Raw genomic sequence first — 19,961 nt, forward strand, 5'->3', positions numbered from 1 at the left:
AGTGTTACAATGAGATTTTGCCACGTCATTATTCTGTTGGGGATGTATATTCCTTCTTGAATATTCTTCCAGCTGGTGAGTACTGGGCAAAGCAGTGAGCAGCGGGCAGTTGTGGTTGTTCTTTCCTTGTGTGCGTACTGGAGGTACTCAAGCCATGGTTTTCAGCCTTAACAAAACTTGATATCATCTGCAAGAGAATTCATCAAAGGATCTCATCCTGATCGATTTACTAAGTTCAACCGCAAACAATGCCAAGAGATGTGGACTAAAACTTGATCCTTGATATAAATCTCGTGATAACACTCATGATAACTCAACGTTTTTTCATACTAACTATAGCTTTATCATTGATATCCTTTTCAAAATCGCACTACATTAGACCTCTTGACACCCTATCATTCGTTTTCTTGTCATCAATAAAAACCATATGAAGATCACATGATTCTGCATTACATGCCTATGAAGAAATATAGAGAAGTAAAGGTCTTCGACATTGTTATCCTAGGCATCTGCTTTAGATGCCTAGTCAATAAAAACACTTTGGCATGATTTTGAATGAACTCAACCAGGCCTCATGCTGGCTAAAAAGAATATTATTTGAAGATGTGATATTGACAGAAATGGCACAAAATATGAAATAGATAAACTTACCAGCGCTTGAACATTATAGGATGCTTGATATGTCTTTTCAAAAGATTTTGCAGCAATAAATGCTCAACAGATTTCTAGTCCTGATAACAGAAACAAGCAAGTTAGACTAAAGGAGTTAAGAGTAAATAGATCAAAACCTTCAACTGAGAAACTAGAGAGAGAGAGAGAGAGAGAGAGAGAGAGAGAGAAAGAGAGAGGGAAAAAAAAAAAGCCTCCCTTCATTTCTGAAGCCTCTTAAAAGCATAAAAACCACCCAGAAGGTTCTCAATTTTGAAACATGTCCATATTAGAGAAAAGAATGTTTTTTGTACATATTTGTGAATATGTTGTGAAATTGTTAAATATGCCATGGCGTAACAACTTTATCATATCCAAGCATCATCCATAACATATGATAATAAAATATTTGATACTATATGCTTTCACCTACAATTGGTTTTTAATTCAAGACTAACCAAGGTCATATGGTGGTGACATTGCAAGTGTGTGTTACTATCGAAGAGCATCAAAGTTCTGAATATGGTCTGCAGAGTTAAAATGTTAATGTATGGTACCTTATAGAGACAGCTACATGTTTCAAATGGTGCACGATTACAGTATGGTTATGAAAGATCTATGTTTATCAGTCTGAGAATGCCAGTGACAACTCAGAAAAGTGGGCTGACTTACTGCTCTGTCCTCAGTTCAAAAAATAAATTACATCATTTTGTGTCATCAAATTAAGGAAAACCACCAAAAAAACAAAAATTTATATGAATCAGGGTTTGCAATACACATTAATGTGAGGTTTGGCATTAAACCTCACATTAATAGATGTACAGGAAAATAAAAAATGATTACTTATCTATTGATTTCTTTTTGTAAAATTCTGGCCCACAAACACTGATTATTTGGGCACAAGTGATGATACTAAGAATAATTCTTGAATGCGTTCATGTCTAGTACTAAGGATAGAAGAGGAAGGGGAATCCATCAAAGTTTTTGGCTCGCAATCAAGCTAAAGGAACTGGTAGTCCTATAAATTTCAATCATAAAGTTGATGATCACCATATAAAGGTAGATGTTGAAGTTGGACAGGCCAAATCACTTGTTACGCAATACATAAAGACCATTTGTGTGAAAGAAAATATGACATCAACACTTTTTCATGCCTGATAATTCACCAAACACCTTTAGGCTTTTTATGGACACATACTTTCATCACCACTTGTTTTCTAGTTTGGTTGGAAGATATCCAATCTCCTATGTTCCAGCTTTGCTCCTAGCTGAAAATTTGGAAAGAAAGTGAAAAGATCTGAATAACGTCCACTTCTCTAGTGTTCAAGGTAGGGTTTTGCTGGCCAAGTCTAGATTGGGCACTCTTAATAGACAAGTCCATGATATAGCCAAAGAAGAGATAGAAGCAGTTTAGGGTTATGGAGAACTTTAGCGGGCGGAAGAAAGATTTTCAGGCAAAAGTCTTGGATTCAATTGCCTAACATGGGAGATCAAAACGCTGAGGTTCTAGGGCAGACAACCCTTCTTAGGTAAGCTGAATTTGTCAACTATTTGAGCAGAGGATCACAAAAACACCCTTTAAGCAGACAATAGGTGTGATCTGGTTCATGTTAAATTCATGTTAAAAGGCACTACAAAGACACAAGGAAAGCAATGAAGAGTGTGCCTTTAAGCACTAGGAAAATAATATAATGGTGTCTTCAGCAGGAGATAAGACCCAAGATAGATCTGAATTAAAAAAATAAATGATGTAAATGTATTTGTGTTAAAATCTAAGTTTTGCGATCAAACAGAAGCTTGCTCAGAAAACATATCATATATTCATCTTTTTCGGACTAGGAGACAAAATAAAGAAGAAAGAAGGCTATCGACTTGATTTAATGCACAGCTTCTCGAGGAAAGAGAAAATTCATAACCACTAGTGGAATATATGCATGTTTCCAACTTTAGAATGAAGTCTACAAAAGATCAGTTCAAAGTCAAAAGAACAGTGTAGATCTCCAAATGAAGAAGAGGAATGAAAGAGGCATAGAGAAGATCGCATACAATGCCTCCGAATATGCTATCATCATTATTCGCTTATCCTGAAAATCAACTCAACTAGCCTATATGCACACATGCCATCATCTTTTCCAAAACTCCACAAAACTTCCACTTTTCTCTACCATCATATATACGTTAAATATCCGACAATGAAAAATACCATTATGGAGTAATATTCCACTGCAATATAACAGTGAGTTGGTCCATATTGATTGAAATACATCCCCTGAAGCTTTGTCGCAAATATGTCATGTAGAGAAAAAAAATAAAGCACAGAAGAAATGGCAGAATTCAAAATGCATAGAAAGGGAAACCCCCATCCTAAATAATGGAAACCTGACTTCTTCTGGAAAACCATTCCTCAATGATCGACAAAATGAATAAAGAGAAGCCCCATCGCTTAGTCTGACCTACAGACATAAACAGCAACAGAATTATTATGATCAAGGCCAAAATGTGAACTCAATGTCTTTCAATAGACAATCTAGCTATATACTCCACTGTATATGCAAAAGTTCATATGAAAGATAAACACTTGATATCATAGAATTAGGAAAAGTAAAATAAAATATCAGGCAAGTGTATATATGGGTGTGATAAGGATGGCAACAGGGCGGTAATGGATAATCTTTAAACCAAAATATAAGTTTACAAGAGAGCTAAAAAATAAAATACTTCTAGAAAGCAATATACGGTGTAGATTCCTATAAGTAATAAAAAAATTTGTTGAAGAGCACAGAATTTGTTATTCCAACTATTCTAATAGGGGAACTAGAAATTTTGTTTGCAAAGGAATTCATTATCCACACCGTTTGAAATCTTTTCAAACATCAGAGCAGCATAATAGTGATAATATTGCACAGCAAGAAATCCTCGCCACAGCCAATGGACCTTAAGAAAAATGAAAACAAAATAAAAGCAAGAAATCTTATGTGTCTAACAAAGTTGATAATCTTGAAAGCCTTACCTCAATCTATCCCATTGTCAATTAACACCACCAACACTGCAAAAGAATATGATAATTTCAAAAGATAATGAACATTTTTTTTTTCAAATTATTGCCATCAAAATTTCATCCAATATAGAAGAAATAAACAAAATCAAAGTTAAAAATCAAAAGCAACCCATAAGGCTTTTGAAAGATAAAAATCCTCTTCATTATCAATTTAACCTCAAAGAGGAAGCAAGAAATTCAAAATGATCTCCATAGTAAATATTATGGGCAACGTTACAAAATTATTCCCTCAGTAATTCTCAATACAATTATAATAGCTATACCTTTTGAATGCCACAAATTGGAGCTTGTTGTCCATTGTAAATTGAAGAAACTGAAGAAATAAATCGATTACAAGATTTGGGTTTTTTTTCATCTATCTTGACCAAGAAATAGATGTAAGGTCGTTGACATTTTTAACATACAAGAAAGAAATAGCCAGCTAGAAGCCTTGAACTGTGTTGCACATTCCAGGGTTCCTAACGCACCAAAGTGGCTGAAGCGGTTCAGCTTTGACACCTCTTTGCACCATTCTATACCTCCACTCATTCAACCTATCTGTTGCCCCTGCATACCTCTTCATACCCATCTCATCCCGGTTACCAGACCAGAGTGTCTCTGCCATTGCTGAAGATCTAGGCCAAATCCTGGCATCTAAAACCGTACGATCTGCTTGCTCGGACCACAGTGCCACCTCCCCACCTAACACAAGTTTGGCCTCCTCCTTGCTCAATCCATACGTTATATCATAGTTATATATGGTCTGCCATGTCTTGAAAGGTCCACACCATGAGCCACCATTTTTAGAATTAGCACCGGCTCCTTGTTGATCATATTGGCTGTCATTCCCCAGAAAGTCACCATGCCCACAATCCAGATAATAGAAGTCTGAAGAGGACACAATGGTTTTGTACCCAGAAGAAACAATCCGCTTGGTATTGTTAGTGCCATTATTCCAAGTTTGTAAAATTGTATGCTCTTTTGGAAGAACTGTTGTTGGGACCTTGACATTGTCATCAAGCAGAACATCCTCCCAATAGACCACAGTTCGGTTAAGGGATAGAATATAAGGGAGAGTTGAGTTGACAAAGATCTCCAGGAGCTGACTGAGAGTTCCACCATTTGAGAGGAAGGAATGGATGGCTGGATCGGCTTTCCAACAACCAGGAACGATCTCATCCGCTCCGGCGTGGAAGAATGGCTCTGGGAATAACGCGGCCACGTCGTGGATGACGTTTTTCAAGACTTGGTACGTCTTGGGGTTCAAGGGATTCAAATGGCCAGTTCCTGGTTCAGAGGCAAGCCGGTCATCCCACTTGCTTCCTGCGGGCCACCAGAACATGTTTGCACATGCCACAATCTCTGGGTAAGCTTCCGCCCACGATCCCGTATGGCCTGCGTAGTAAAAATATAAGCGTTCAATCGAACCACACGAGGATTACAGACAGCATACAATTTTCTTTCTCTGGACAGATACAATTTACAATAGGCACAAAGAAGCTTTGGGTATTATTATTATATTAGCTAGGAAATGGGCATGAGGTCAGAGATGTTACAAGCGGAGGCCATCGGACAAAATTTAATTTAAAATGGGGGAGATCGATGATGAGCCCCTTCCATTCGGGAAAGGGAATGAACTCCCAAAAGCATTTTACTCCACCGACAAGATATGCCAAGCCCTTTACATCTCTTTCTCTAGACTCTGTTTGGTGTTTTTGGGAGCGCTTTGAGAGGCACATTCCCGTTGCATATTTCTACAACCAAATAGATCATGGGCATGAGGTGAAGAGACACAAGTAAATACGGGGGAGATAAGGGTTCCAAAAGCCTGTCTTTTGTGTCTTTCCAAAAGCCCCCCACTGACAAGCAAATCCCTTCTCATCTCCCACTCTAGACGGGCATGTTTGGGAGCGCCCTGAGAGACACAGTCCATTTAAACAGTAAATTGTCGCATATTTTATACAATCAAACAAGACATTAATTTTTTACTTGAAATGGATGATTAAGTTTAACCAAACAAGATGATTAATTTTACTTCATGTTGATGCATTTTTCCAACATGGCCGGAGCTAAATTACAGTCGGAAAAATGCATCAACAGAAAGTATCCTTATCTGATTATTATTCGCCCGTATAATTAACAGAATTCCTTCTGATATACGGCAGCAATGGATGTATTGGGCAATGAGGAGGAGAGCAAGAAAAAAAAGATTAGGAGAAAATGATAAATATGACAGCAAGGGGAATTGGAAACTGACCGGGGGAATCGATCTCCGGGAGAACTCTAACGCCGTGCTCCAAACCAAACTGCACAATCGTCTTTATATCATTGGGGGAGTACTGCATATCAGGGCCATAAGACCCCTTGGCCGCCAGATCAGGTTCCGACGGCACCACCAGCGGGAACGAATGGGAATCCGTGATGTGCCAATGGAACACGTTGAGCTTGTTGGCACTCATCGCCCCGATCGTCCTCAATATATCCTTCACTGGGTAATAGTTCCTAGACGTATCCAGCATAATTCCACGGTGCCCAAAGAGCGGAGCATCCCAAACGTACACGCCCACCGCCACCACAGAGGGATAGCCCCAGACGAGCTGCGAGAACGTCTCGAGGCCCCTCATGGCACCCCACGCGGTATTCGCCGTCAGTTTAGCTGGCCCCGAAGTGGGAATGGAGAGGCTGTAGGACTCATCCACTCCATGTTGGAGCGGGGCTTTGAGGTCGGAGACGACGATGGAAAGGGTGCGGAGAGGAGGAAGATTGGAGGGGGTGAGGTTGACGGAGGGGTTGACAAGGGGAAAATGGTGCTCGGTGTGGACAAGGCGGAGGTAGCGTTCGACGGCGGAGGAGAGGAAGGTGTGGTTGGGAGCAGCAATAGTGAAGGCAGGTGAGAGCAGCGTGGCCTGAGGGTTGGGCCATGAGAAGGTCCTTGGTTTTGGCCACACGTTGATTCCAGAGCCAGAGGAGAGAGGAAAAAGTGCCAATAAGCACAATGCCAGGCGTATGATGACAAACATCGACTCCATTTTTCCAACAACGCTGCTTTGTTGCGGTGACTTCTATTCCGAATGGGGCGTTTGAAACCAAGATAAGAAGAGGACTTAAAAAGAAGTCACTTATGAGATGGGACGGGACGGTTTTAGCTTCAAAAGGAGTTTATTAATACAATATAGTTTATTAATTTTTGAGGAGTAATTTTATATACAATCGTCAATTATATAAATACTGTGTAATCGATTTAAAAAATAGTGAGGTCTATTATTAAAAATTAATTTTTTTCATGTGGATCTAATATTTTATTCATTTTTTTCAAAGCGATTACGCGACTGTTACATAATTTATAGTTGTAAATTTATTTTCTCATTTTCAAGATTGTTGCTGAGCAATCTCTAAGAGAATTTAATTTTAAAAAAAATAGTTTAAAATTAATTATTGCACTTACAAATTGATATGAAAGTTACTCAAATACAACAGAATTTAAGTAATATTATATACAATTTTAAAATATACATCTCTCTCATATTCTTTTTGAAAAAAGTGAGAATTATTATTAAAAAAAAGTAATTTCTTTCAAATATCATTTTTCAAAAGAATATAATTAAATTTTTGTATAAATCAAATCATGTAGTGTTAGAATATGTTTTCCACCATAACTTACTAATGTAATTATTGTTTTAGGACAGAAATGTAGTCTTTGGTCTTGTTTTTGCGTCTGTTTATGTTTGTTTGGAGCTTTGCTCTTGTTCTACTAAAGACTAGACTATTAGAAGTTCCTTATGTTGGCAGGCAGGCAGGAACTGAATGCTAAATGCCGCTCCTAAAGTCAATTGGGTCGCAGTCGGCATACCACTTCGTGCTGGCCAATGACAGTGTAATCCTCGCCACAAACCTCGCTTTCCCCTTTTGTTTTGTTTTTATTTTGAGAAGTATAGAGACAAAAAGATTCTACAAAATAAATTTATAAATCCAAGTGATTTATTGTGATATATTAGATCTATTTTATATTAAAAGTAGTTTTCCAATTTAACGTACTACATCAAGACACATCAATTTATAACTTTGTAGATTTATTTTTATAGAATCTTTTTGTGACTAAAACTTTAATTTATAAGCCAGAATTAATAAATAAATAAATAAGAACCATCTAGTTGGGACTTTTACAAAGAGTTTTGTAACACTCCACTTCCCAAAAAGACATTTTAGAATTTTCAGAGAGCCAGTGTGCTATAACTAAACTTGAACTTAAAAACTTTTCTTTTTAACAACGTGCCAAATAAGAAAGTTTCCATAAATAAAACAAACTTTAATAAATACTTTAAATCCAAAATAGAGTCTGCGGAATCACTTATTTTAAAAAAATACGGAAGTCTAATGTACTTATCAAAATAATTTATTTAAACCTTAAATCATAAAATTAATCATAGCATAATTTGTCTAGGTTTCTGTCTCGCCTCTCGGGGTCAAATTCTGTCATGCAGTCTCATCCTCATAAATGTCATCACTTGAGGTGGCTTAAAGGCATAAAAATATGCAAAGATGAGTCGAATACTCAATAAGTAACACATCATACAATAAACATACTAAACATAAGGTTTCTTGAAAAATGTACATACTCATAAATACATACATAAATAACATGAACATGAACTTATCTTTCACTTATCATAGGTCATTACCCAATGTTGACACCCGTGAGTTAAGATTAGCGAATCTAAGTAGATTTTGATTCTGCCTGTGACCGCGAGTTGTGGAATCCATACATAAAGAAGACATACTGGGTGCACTACCAGCATGCACGACCTGTCAATGCAATATACTCAAAAAATAGGTACCGTTTTCATATCATAACATAGGCCGTGAAATATCTTATAATTCATACTTCATCATAATCATACTTACATATTTATCATATCATGGATTTCAAAAGAAATCACATACATACTTATCATATCATATCATAGATTTCAAATAAAATTGCATTCTTTCATAAATATCGTGATATATATTTCCTCACATGAAATCATGATTTTTCGTAAATATTTTGATGCATAAATCTTCACATAAAATAATGCATGGCTTTTTATAAATTATTTTTATGCATAACTCTCACATAAAATCATAACCTTTCATAAATCTTTTAATTCATAACTTCTTTCATAAAATCATGAATTTAATGCATAAATCTTCACATAAAATCATGGATTTTAAAAAATATATCATGACTAGGGTACGTAAAAAGGGGCTTCCAATGAAGGGCATACATGCAAAATATTTTTATAAAAGACATGACGTTTACCTTACATACGTGTAAGGGTATGATCATGCTACTTACCTTGTAGTGCTAATCCACTATTTTCGGTGCGTAATCGGTCACCTATAAAAATAAACAAGTAATTTGCATATACTTCTAATTAAACATGTGATTTTATTTAAAATCTAAAGTACTAAAATATCCTATATTTTCTAAAGCTAAAATCTTTCAAACACTAAATTGTTCTCAACTATTAATCCTAAATAGGCATGGGCAATTTTGGGAAAACAACATAATGGGCATGGGCATTTTGGAAAAACAACATAATGGGCATGGACATTTTGGAAAAGTTGAAGATAAAAGAAATAAAAGAAGAGAAGCCTAGCTTATGGGAGAAGAGGATCGTGCGATGCTCACCGAGAGAAGGATCAGCTGCGACGAGTGGTCGTGGTGGCTGGCTGAGGTTCACGGTGGTTATGACTGGCCAGCATTGTGCTGGGCTTCTCAGGGCAGTGATGCAGTACAAGAGAGAGAATGAGTGAGAGAGAAAGAGAGTAAGCCATGAGAGTGAGAGTGAGAGAGACCACATGGGATACTCACTGAGAGGGCAGCAACGCGGCGGCAATAAGGTGGTAGGGTAGCGGCAGGTTGTGGAGGCTTGTCCTCCGGCATTGTCTGCTTTCAGCAGTGTTGTTTGTGGCTGCGGCAACGTGTGGGGCAGTGGTGGTAGGAACCCATGTGTTGTGGCCCATGGCCAAGCCACTAGCCATGTCAGCCACATGCCAACAACCATGCTAGCCATGCCCATGACCCATGCCATGGGCTAGCCTAGCCCACCCATGGGCTCATGCATGCCATGGGTCAACTTGGCTCATGCCAACTATGTTATTTTTTATTATTTATTTATTTATTTTCCAAGGGACCTGTTGGGGGTTTCCAAGTTGTAATCCTTATAAATAGGACCTTTAGTCTTTGCATTTACATCTTTTGACAAATTCCCTAGTGGGTAGACTATTTTGTTCTTGAGATCACCATTCGGTGTTAAGGCACTTGGGCTCTTTGGGGTGCAATACATGAATCCCTTAAGAGAGGATCACACCTTGTAATTCGTGAATAGGTGTGGTTCAATCTATCTTGTTCTTACAACTTGGTGCAATTCGTGAATCCAAGTTGATGTTCTCTTTGTTATTTTCAAGTTCATCAATTAAGAGGTTTATTTCATCTATGTGCAATTCGTGAATCATAATTGAATTGGTTATCTTTTGTTCACTTTGTTCTTGATTATTTATCACTTGTTCATCGTGTTCTTCATTTGTTCTTAGTGTTCATCCATTCCATTGCTTATTTGATCCATTCCATACCGCATAGTCGACCACTTCATTGTTTTGCCCTAGTCTACTTTCCATAAATTACATTGCCTCCATCACCTCTATCAAACCCTAGCCATATTCTCCACTTACCATACTCAACCAACCCTAGTGTTGCCCTACTTTCCATAAATAGTTCACATTCCCATAATTGGCCTTCATCCCTCATATCCATTGACCTAGCCAATCCCATATTTCCTGCCAACTTCCATAATGCCCACTTACCATATTCAACCATACCCAACTCGCCCATCATAAGACCCTAGCCCTACCATCCACTTACCAAATTCAGCCATCCTAAAGTCATCCATCCATCAAGAGTCCCTCTTGAGTTAACTTCCTTAATTTTAGTAAAGTTGATTCATCCCAATCACATCCCTAAAATCTCTCCATCCTCTTTCCATATTCAAATTCAAATTTCAATTCCAATTCAAATTCAAATCCCAATTCAAACCCCTTAATTTAAGGAATCGCAAATCCTCTTCAATTCCTTAAATCACTTTTCCTACAATCTCTCTAAGTCAATTATTGACTTGTCATCTTAATTCAAATTCAAATTCCCCTCTTCACTCAAAGATTCCTTCCATCTTACAAACTTCCCATATCCACTCCTAAACCAACAAAATCTAGCCAATCTTCCTAAGACCAAGTCAATCCCAATCTGCCCACCTTTGCCACCAAATCCTAGCCTCACTCTTCCATCTCATTCCCAAACCCTAGCATCATCCTAAACTCCAACCTTAAGCCAACTATTCCAAATCTCAAAATCCACCCTAGCCACCCCACAAAACCCTAGCTACACTTCACTATACCAACTCTAATCTCCATCCAAGTGGCCCAAGCATTAAGGGCAACCCCCAAGCCATCCCCATTGCATCAAACAACCCTAATCAACTCTTAGAACACCCCTACTCCATCAACTTGGTGCCACTCTCCAAGAACAAATCCTAACCTCATCTCTTTCATTCAACCCTAGACTCCATCATCTTGGCACCTCACTCAAGAACAAGTCTAGCCACCCACATTGATTTGCCTTAGCCTAAACACTTAGCCTACCCAAGTGCATCATCTTCATCATTCCATTACTCAAACACCATTCTTTTGGTGAAAGCCAAGCAAGATAGCAAGATCACTCGGTCATCATCTTCACCAAGACAAGCTCGTGAACCTTAGTGTTAGGAACAAGACCGGGGTCCCTAACATTAATTGGTGCTTTCATTGAGAGGGCTACCTTGCTTGGAATTTGTTTTAGAAGTTCTCACTTCTCTAAAGAGGTAAACGACGCGTTAACCCAAACTTTGTCATTTGGTTAGGGGAGACCCTCGTTGGATCCCATTTATTTTTTTGATTGTGAAATTGAAGTTTGGGGGTTGAAGAGTAGAAAGGAGTAGTTTTCTTATAGGGGTCGACCACACAAGTTGGTGAAAGACCCAAGGTTGGACCTTTTGTGCAAGAGGGGTCGACCACCTTCGAAGGTGGGGGACCAAAGGCTGGACTTGTGAACCAAGAGCAAGCCCCACCACCAAATTGCTAGCCATGAGTCATGTGGTTCAAGAGGAGGAACAAGGTGGTTCCAACCGGGAACACATAGAGGCCATAGAAAGGCAAGGCTTAAGGCTTGACCACCTCATCCATGAGGTCAAGACTACCTTGGCCGAATTTACCATGATCTTGAATGCCACCAACCGTGCGGTTGAGGAGAATAGAAGGGACATTGAGACCGTTAAGAGGGAGACCAATGCAAGCCTTGAGAGGCTTGAGAGGAGAATGGTGGAAACTAATGGTCAAAAGCCCCCACATAGTCCGAATAGGCAAGGGCATGATGCCTTTGTGGATGGGGCCGAGACAAGTGTAACGGGGTCTATACGTGAGCTACCACAACATGAGTTGAGAAGGGGTGGTAGAGTTGAAAACGATAGAGTGGTTGTTGAGAGGTGGATCCCAAATATTGACCATTCCACTAGAACCCCTAGTGTGAGAGAAGAGTATCAAGATGTTAGGCTTAAGAGACCACAAAGAGAGGAAGCCTATGAACATGAAAATAATTTGCAATGAATAGAACATATTAATTGAGAACAGAAAAACTCGTATTATTTGTTACCAAAAAAATTAATCTCTCCAATATGTTATGTATTGGGTTAAGACTGTAAACTTGCTTAAAGAAAATCATTTTTAGTGTTTTTATAAATAAAAAAAACTCTTGAAAATTTTAAAAAAGGGAAAAATAAATAAGTTCTCTTTAGCCGCAGCTCACCTGAAAATCAAGAGGCATGCATGCGATACGTAAATCGTTTTGCTTTTCTTTCGTGCTTTTTTTTTTATTTACTTTTTTTTTATTCTAACTTTTATCTTTTGAAGCTAAAAAATGTGGAATCTTGGATGGGCCAAGGCTTAAGGTCATTCAAACAATGATATATGGTCAAGAATGAATCACTTTTGTGTTTAGAATAAGTAATTTTTCAATTTGTGCACTCGATGACACTGTGGGTGGCATCTAATCTCATGAATGGATGCATTTTCCTGGATGTCCTTGATCACTTATTATATATATATATATACACACACACACACACACCAAACGGTGAGGAAGTAATACAAATAAAGATAAGATAGATAATAGATACAAAAATAAGATAAGAAATAAAGAAAGTACTAGAGTTGAAATAGGAACCAGATAACTAGAGTGATAGTGCAATGAAATAACAAAGGAAATGAAAGCAAGATCAGATAACTGGACTCACATGGTAAGTATAAAGAGAATATAAATGTAAGTAGAAATAGTCATGTTAGTAGAAATAATCATTATTCAAAATAACTTACAAAATATATCAAGAAGTTGGATGAGGAATGATGAGGAACAAGTGGTATAAAAGAGAGATGAGAAATGGGAGAAAAGGAAGATAATCCTTTTCTGAAGCTAGGTTCTCCTTTTATAGATCAAGGAGGAGCCTTTACTGTAACGCCCCGACCTCGAGGGTCCGGAGAGTTAACTCATAAAACCTGATAATCAGCTCTAACAAGGCTAGAGTACTTCCAAATTCAAGAATATATCCATTTTTCAAACCTCAAATCGAACGTAAATACTTCAATTAAATAAATCAAATAAACTCATTTATCCAATATTCAATCCAATAACCCAAATAAAAACAACTCTTCTTCATGTCTCAAATAACAACTAGAAATAATAAAACATTAACATAGTTTCCATAAACCGTCTAAATCTATTGAAGCAAACTTAAGAAAGATAATTAACCTCCAACACCAACACTAGTATTATGAGATACCCAACAACAAATCAATGCTAATCTTCTCCATAGACTCTAATACTGATCTTCAGCTGAGCCATCGATGTCATCTGAAATATTATGAAGATTAATGGGGTGAGTTATCAACAACTCAGCAAGTAGAGATCATATACTAGCATGTAAACATGAGCATTTATAACATTTGATAAGCCGAACAAAACATTTACTTTCAGAATGCAGAAACAAAACTTGTACAAAAACATTAGAGCGAAATTTTTCCGAAAAATATACTTATTCCAAAAAGAGAATCCGTTGGCATTTCTAAACTGAAACATTATAATCTTATCATCGTTTAATATCACATCGGGACAATACCATGTTTAACCCCCGTGGTAGGGTTATAAACCACCATTATACCCGTGGCTGGGCCGTATACCATGTTTCACCCCCGTGGTAGGGTTATAAACCACCATTATACCCGTGGCTGGGCCTTAACAGAAACAGAACGGATTTCATCGAAAATCCGATTACAATCATATACAGAATCAGAACTTCATGCCAATGTTTTCAGATGACACATCACATCAAAACAAAACACTGAAAAGCTTCAGATAATTTCACATGTTCGAGATAAACATAAACAAAACATTCTCATTTGTTCATAACAAAACTTTTAGAATTCCTTATTCGCTCTTTTACATAGTTCAGAAATAAAGTGCACAAAACTAGCTCATGTCTACACCAGTCATGACAGAAAACACTTTCTCTTATATTGGATTTATGCATATGCAGAATAAACATCTGAGGTTGTTTTTAGATCATTTCTTTTCAAAAACAAACACCTTTATTTTCCAAGTCAACCTCATTTTATTTCTTTTATGCAAAACTAGTATATGAACCCCGCTTACCTGGGCAACTTAGCATTTCAAAAATTTCCTCAAAAATGTCGAGTCGACTATAAATCGTCACCTATAAAAAATAATCACACAATTTCCATAAGTTTCAATCAATCACTGATTTCCATATTTAAGCCTAAGCTTCTAAAATAATCTATCTTAATTTCTCAAAACTTAAAACCCTCATAATCCCAAAATATATCACCACTTCCTAAAAAAATACCAATGTCCACCATGACCAACGTCAAACTCAAAACACCAATATTTAAATCCGAAACAGCCAACAAATTTCATAGCATAAACTAATCACACAAACAACTCCATCATCCAATCCAACCGACCTCCTTACTCTTCGGACTCAGTCCGGTACAACCAACCAATTCACAGTAAATATAAATTAGCGCAAAAATACATTTAAATCTCAAAAGTTCTTCGAGAAAAGTACTTACAATGCTATAATATAATTTTTGAAAGATCACGGAGGTGCTAGAAGCGGCAACGCAGCAACAAAACAGTGCCAAATGCACTGTGGCCGTGGGTCTCAAAAATCCACTTTTGAAATGGTGCAAACGAAGACCCAATATTGATAGGGTAGGACTTAGGGATGTCGGTGAAGCTAATGGTGGTGGTGGTTGGCCGTGGGTGGCGGCGCAATAGGCGGTAGAAGACCAAAATACCCAAATCAAAAATGTTGATGAATGTGCTTCACCGGTGACGGATCGGAGGTGGGGTTGGGTCCAATGGGTTGGCAAGAGGTTGAGGATGATGTGGTGAGAAGATGGTGGCCGGAGGTGGCGCGACGGCGGCGCAGCGGCGCAAGGAGTGCCGCAGCTTGGTGTGGTGCATGGGGCTAACGGCAGCGCGAGGAGGGCTGAAATTGAAGGGGTGAGGTCGCCGGCCGGTGGGGAGCACGATGGGGTGGGCGGTGTCGCGCACGGCGGTGCGACGGCGGCGGGCTGGGTGAGGAACGGTTGCACGGCGAGAGAGAGAGAGAGAGAGAGAGAGAGAGAGAGAGAGAGAGACGTCCGCGCGGGAAAGAAACCAGGGGAAAGAGAAAGGAAAGAAAAGAAGAAAAAGAAAAAGGAAGAAAAGAAAAAGAGAAAAGAGAAAAATGTAGGGAAAGAAATGAGGTTCAATCCTCACATCTTGGGTCACAAAAATGATTCAACGGAAACGGTTTTAAAACAGCAAGTGAAATAAAATAATTCAAAAGCAGTAATTAAAATGAAAATAAATAATTAAACCCAACAACGAGTTAATTTAATTCGAGAAGAAATTTAAACACATAACAATAATTAATTTAAAGAAAGCACTTCAAAAATAAATTTCACAAAATTAAAATCAGAAAAATAAACCCACTAAAAATCCAACAATTTTAAAACAAGAGAATAAATTTTTAAATTAATAACAAATAATCTTCAATTAAAAATACACTAAAATACAGGGTGTTACATTTACAATTATTTCAACAGTAGTGATTAGTAAATACAAGTACAATGAACAGTAGTAAACAGTAGGAAAATTACTAAAAAACAAGAGTTCAATTAGAAGGAATCTCTGTTTTTGAAGGAAACATCAGCGGGAATCAAGGGGTCTTCAGCATTGTTGTTGGCTTGTACCAACGTCAGTAATTTCATCATTTCAGGATCAATCACTGGATAGCCTTGGGGTGGTTTCCGGATCATGTCTAAATATGTTATCATAAGGGTCAATATTATCAACAGGGGCTTTAAAGGATGCCATAGACTCATCATCAGAATTACCATTGTCATCATAAAAGGACTTCCTCAATAAATAAATCAAATATTTTTTGTTGAGTCCTTGGAGAACAGATTTTTTTTTGGACTTAGAAGATTTATTGGATTTATTGGAGGATGCAGCAAGTTTAGCAATCTGTTTAATAGAGGTAGTGGCCTGAGTAATTGGGTATCCAGGTAGGGAACACTGTTTAACAGTAGAGAATTTCTCAATACTTTTGAGATCTAGAGCAGTTTGAGGAAAATCTCTAGCGACATTATCGACGACTGGGATATATATTCCACCATTTGACAAACCAATAATGGACCAATATATCTTCATTTCACTTGTAACTCCATTTTAAGATCCAAGGAACCTTGTATTTCTTGCAAAAATGGTGGAAGTAAGGAAATTTATGATTATAACGATCCATTTTGAAAACAGTGGCAAAACACTTAATGGCCTTTTGAAGGTTGTTAGGAAAGATTTTAGAAATATGGCCAAATTAGTGCCACCATCTTAGGAACCAAAGAGGGAAATTAGTTTTGAATTTCTTGTCAAAATTGAGAAACCAAGAGTGTCATCTATGGAGTCTAGAACATCATAAATTTGAACCAGGCATCGATGTAGTCGAAGTAATAGTAAACAATATCAGAATAGAGGAGTTTTTTTGAAGAATAGGGATGGGTTTTCCATTTTTCTTCAGTAACAATATTCAAGATGTATGCATTGTGATAGATTAATTTGGTTTTATCAGTCTTATCAAATATGGGTTTAATAATAAGGGATTCTGTAACAGGATAGAAGAGTAATATTGAAGGTTTTTTGCAAGATTCTTGAAAATCTAGTGAAAATCAAGGGAAAATAACTAGAAGCAATTTTAAAAGGATATGTATACATAGACCAATTTGGTTCTACCTATAACAGATTCTAGACAAAAAGCTTCTTGATATAATCGGTTTTTGAAAGAGGAAATTATTGGGTGGAGCTAATGGACTTAGCATATGGATCATAGGTTATACTAAGAGCAACATAAAATGAAGCAGGTTTAATAGTAGGAATACTACCAAGAGTAGTAAACCTAATAGCAATATTAAGGGGAGTAGCATGCTCATTTTTAATAAGCTTTATGTCAGGAATTGGGGGAGGAGTGGAAATCTTCTTCCCCTTGTCTTTTTTCTTGCTCATAGTCTCTACAAGAATTCATAAGTAAGAAATAGTTTCTGCAAGAATTCATGAGTAAGAAAATGAGGAATAGAATTTTGAGATCTGTTACTATATTCAATATCAAAATCAAATACACTTAAACTAGCTTGACATCTAACAAAAATATGCTTAGAAGCGATATTTTCAACATCTTTTTTTAAAACATATTTAGCACTTTTACAATTAGTACGTAATAAGAATTTTTTATTCAATAAATCACTTTAAAATTTAGAGATACATAATACTACAGATAATTTTTTTTAATAGTATTATAATTAAGTTGTGCATTATTCTAGATTCTAGAATGAAAACAAATAATTTGTTCGGGTGAATCTAGTGAAATAGTTTGTTTTAGAATGCCACCATAACCAATATCTGAGGCATCTGTTGCAACAATTTGAAAGAAACAAAAGTAGGAATACTAAGATACGGAAGAGTTTTAACATGTGTCTTGATCCGTTTAATGAGATTAGTATAAATTTCGGTCCAAGGACAATATGGGAATTTAGTCGCATAAAGAGTGGATGGCATTATTTTCTCATATCCTTGTAGAATTCTACAATATAGTTGAGAAAACTAAGGAATCTCTGTAACTAGATTTTATCAAGAATGACATCGGAGAATTTTTCAGCAAATTCAATAGCACGATTAATAGGTCAAAATCTGCTTTCAAAATATCATACCCAAGAAATCTAATCATGGTTTGGAACAATTTGATTTTCTTATAATAGACAATAAGACCACTTTGTGTAATGATATCTAGAAACGAATTCAAATGTTTCCAATGTTCATCAATAGACTTTGAGTAAATAAGGTCATCATCAATTTAAACAATAGTGAAATAGGTAAATGAATTGAAAATATCATTCATAATGTTTTGAAATTTACTATAGACATTTTTCAGTCCAAAAGGCATTACATTTCACTCATAATGTCCAAATGGGATAGTAAAGGCAGTCTTATATCTATCTGACTTACTAATCTAGATTTGATAAAATCCTGATTTCAGGTCAAACTTGGAGAACACTACAACGTCACTAAGCCTATGAATCAAATAATTCTTATTGGAGATAGGATACCTAATCCACTTTAAGAATCTGTTCAAAAGTTTGTAATTAATAACTAGGTGGGGTGTCCCTCTCTCAATTTATGTATTTTTCTGGACATAAAAAGCAGCACAAGATCAATGAGATTTATACTATGGCTAATAATATTCTTAGCAAGCGAATCTTGTATTTGGGTTTTGAAGAGAATATTTTTCTCAGAAAAATCTTTAAGATAAGGTAAAGCAACAACATGCTTTCTTCCTATGCTAGAAAGCATTTGGAAGATCAAAACTAACATCATCAATCAGTGTTTTGTTAAAATTACTGATCTTTGACTATAATAATTGATCAGACAATTGTTCAACAATCTTTTTATATTTGAGTTCCTGTTGCAGAAAATTCAAATGTTTTGTTTTAGCATAGAGTAAAGATTTTAAACTTTTATCAGTATCAATATAAAATTTTGAAACAAATTTAAAGTTTACTTTGTGACCAAAAGGGTTAGTAGTAGTGTCATCCTTTTCCGAAAGGAATGAGTATAAAGAAGAAATGAAAGGAATCCCTACTATGACTTTGTCGATCATATTTTTAACAAGAACTGAAAGAATTTTAAAACAAACATTATTATGGCAGACATGAGTAGTGTTGAGCTCATACTTGATCTTCATGAGATCCATTAGTTGAGAATAATCTTTTAGTAGATTTTTCATAATACTTCTTACTAGGTATTATTCCTTCCTGAATGCAATTCATATCGGAACCGAAATCAGTCATAGCAATCACAGTAAATTCATATTCATGGCAAACAATAATAGTAACTTTAGAAAACCAGTTGGGAGGAATAGTATGATAGATCAAGCAAATTTGATTTTTTTTTTCAAAAGGAGAAGTTTTTTCTTCTTTTTGACTTGAATCTGAATCATTTATTGCTCATCATTATCAAAAGGAATATATTGATCAAACTGTTTATTAATTTTTAAATATAAAAATTCTTGTTTAAAAGAATCATTTTCAGATTTGAGACTGTTAATCTCAGTTTTAAGTTCAACGATTTTTTTTTTTAATAAAAACAACTTCATGTTGTGTAAATTAATAGTAGAAATTTCTTTGGGCTTTTTGTTTTCAAATCTTCTCAAAATTTCTTGAAAACTAATTTTTAATTTAAAAGTTTCAAGTTCTTGGTCAACCATCGTCTTCTTGAGCTTATGAAGATATTATTCTTTGAGATCAGGATTAATAATTTAACTAATCAAGGTTAACAAAAGATTTTCTTATTCTTTAGTCTTGGTTAAGACATTAATTGTTTTACCCAAAAGTTTGCAACAAAAATCATTACAACCAATCTTATTGTTAGGATAATCGGAAGAGTCAGCTTCTGAGTGATACTTGGAATCACTTGAACTAAATTCATTAATGTCAGATGACGCAGATGATTTTGTTTCTAAGAGAGGAAACATATCATCTTGATCATATCATTAATGTTTAACTGATTAAGCTTGTTTTTAAACTTATTGAGATTTTTGTT

At 36.3% G+C, this 19,961-nt stretch overlaps 1 protein-coding gene across 7 annotated transcripts; it reads right to left on the minus strand.

The window, feature by feature from the left end:
* Positions 1-656: 656 nt before the first annotated feature.
* On the minus strand, positions 657-6,776 carry LOC121241059 (beta-hexosaminidase 2). Of its 7 annotated transcripts, XR_005935647.1 has the most exons (5): positions 5,943-6,776; positions 4,111-5,080; positions 3,659-3,694; positions 3,028-3,101; positions 657-731 (listed from the first exon to the last, which is right to left on the minus strand). XR_005935647.1 is itself a non-coding variant. In XM_041138661.1 (2 exons), exons 1-2 carry the CDS (start codon positions 6,712-6,714, stop codon positions 4,128-4,130), a joined length of 1,725 nt encoding a protein of 574 aa, XP_040994595.1. In that variant the 5' UTR covers positions 6,715-6,775; the 3' UTR covers positions 3,883-4,127. The 7 variants fall into 7 exon arrangements, 1 of the variants encoding a protein (XP_040994595.1); XR_005935648.1 differs by lacking the exon at positions 657-731 and having other exon boundaries at positions 2,788-3,096; XR_005935646.1 differs by lacking the exon at positions 657-731 and having other exon boundaries at positions 2,788-3,101.
* Between the last annotated feature and the right edge of the window lie 13,185 nt (positions 6,777-19,961).

Source organism: Juglans microcarpa x Juglans regia, chromosome 7S (genome assembly GCF_004785595.1).
Source record: "Juglans microcarpa x Juglans regia isolate MS1-56 chromosome 7S, Jm3101_v1.0, whole genome shotgun sequence".
Classification (NCBI taxonomy): Eukaryota; Viridiplantae; Streptophyta; class Magnoliopsida; order Fagales; family Juglandaceae; genus Juglans; species Juglans microcarpa x Juglans regia.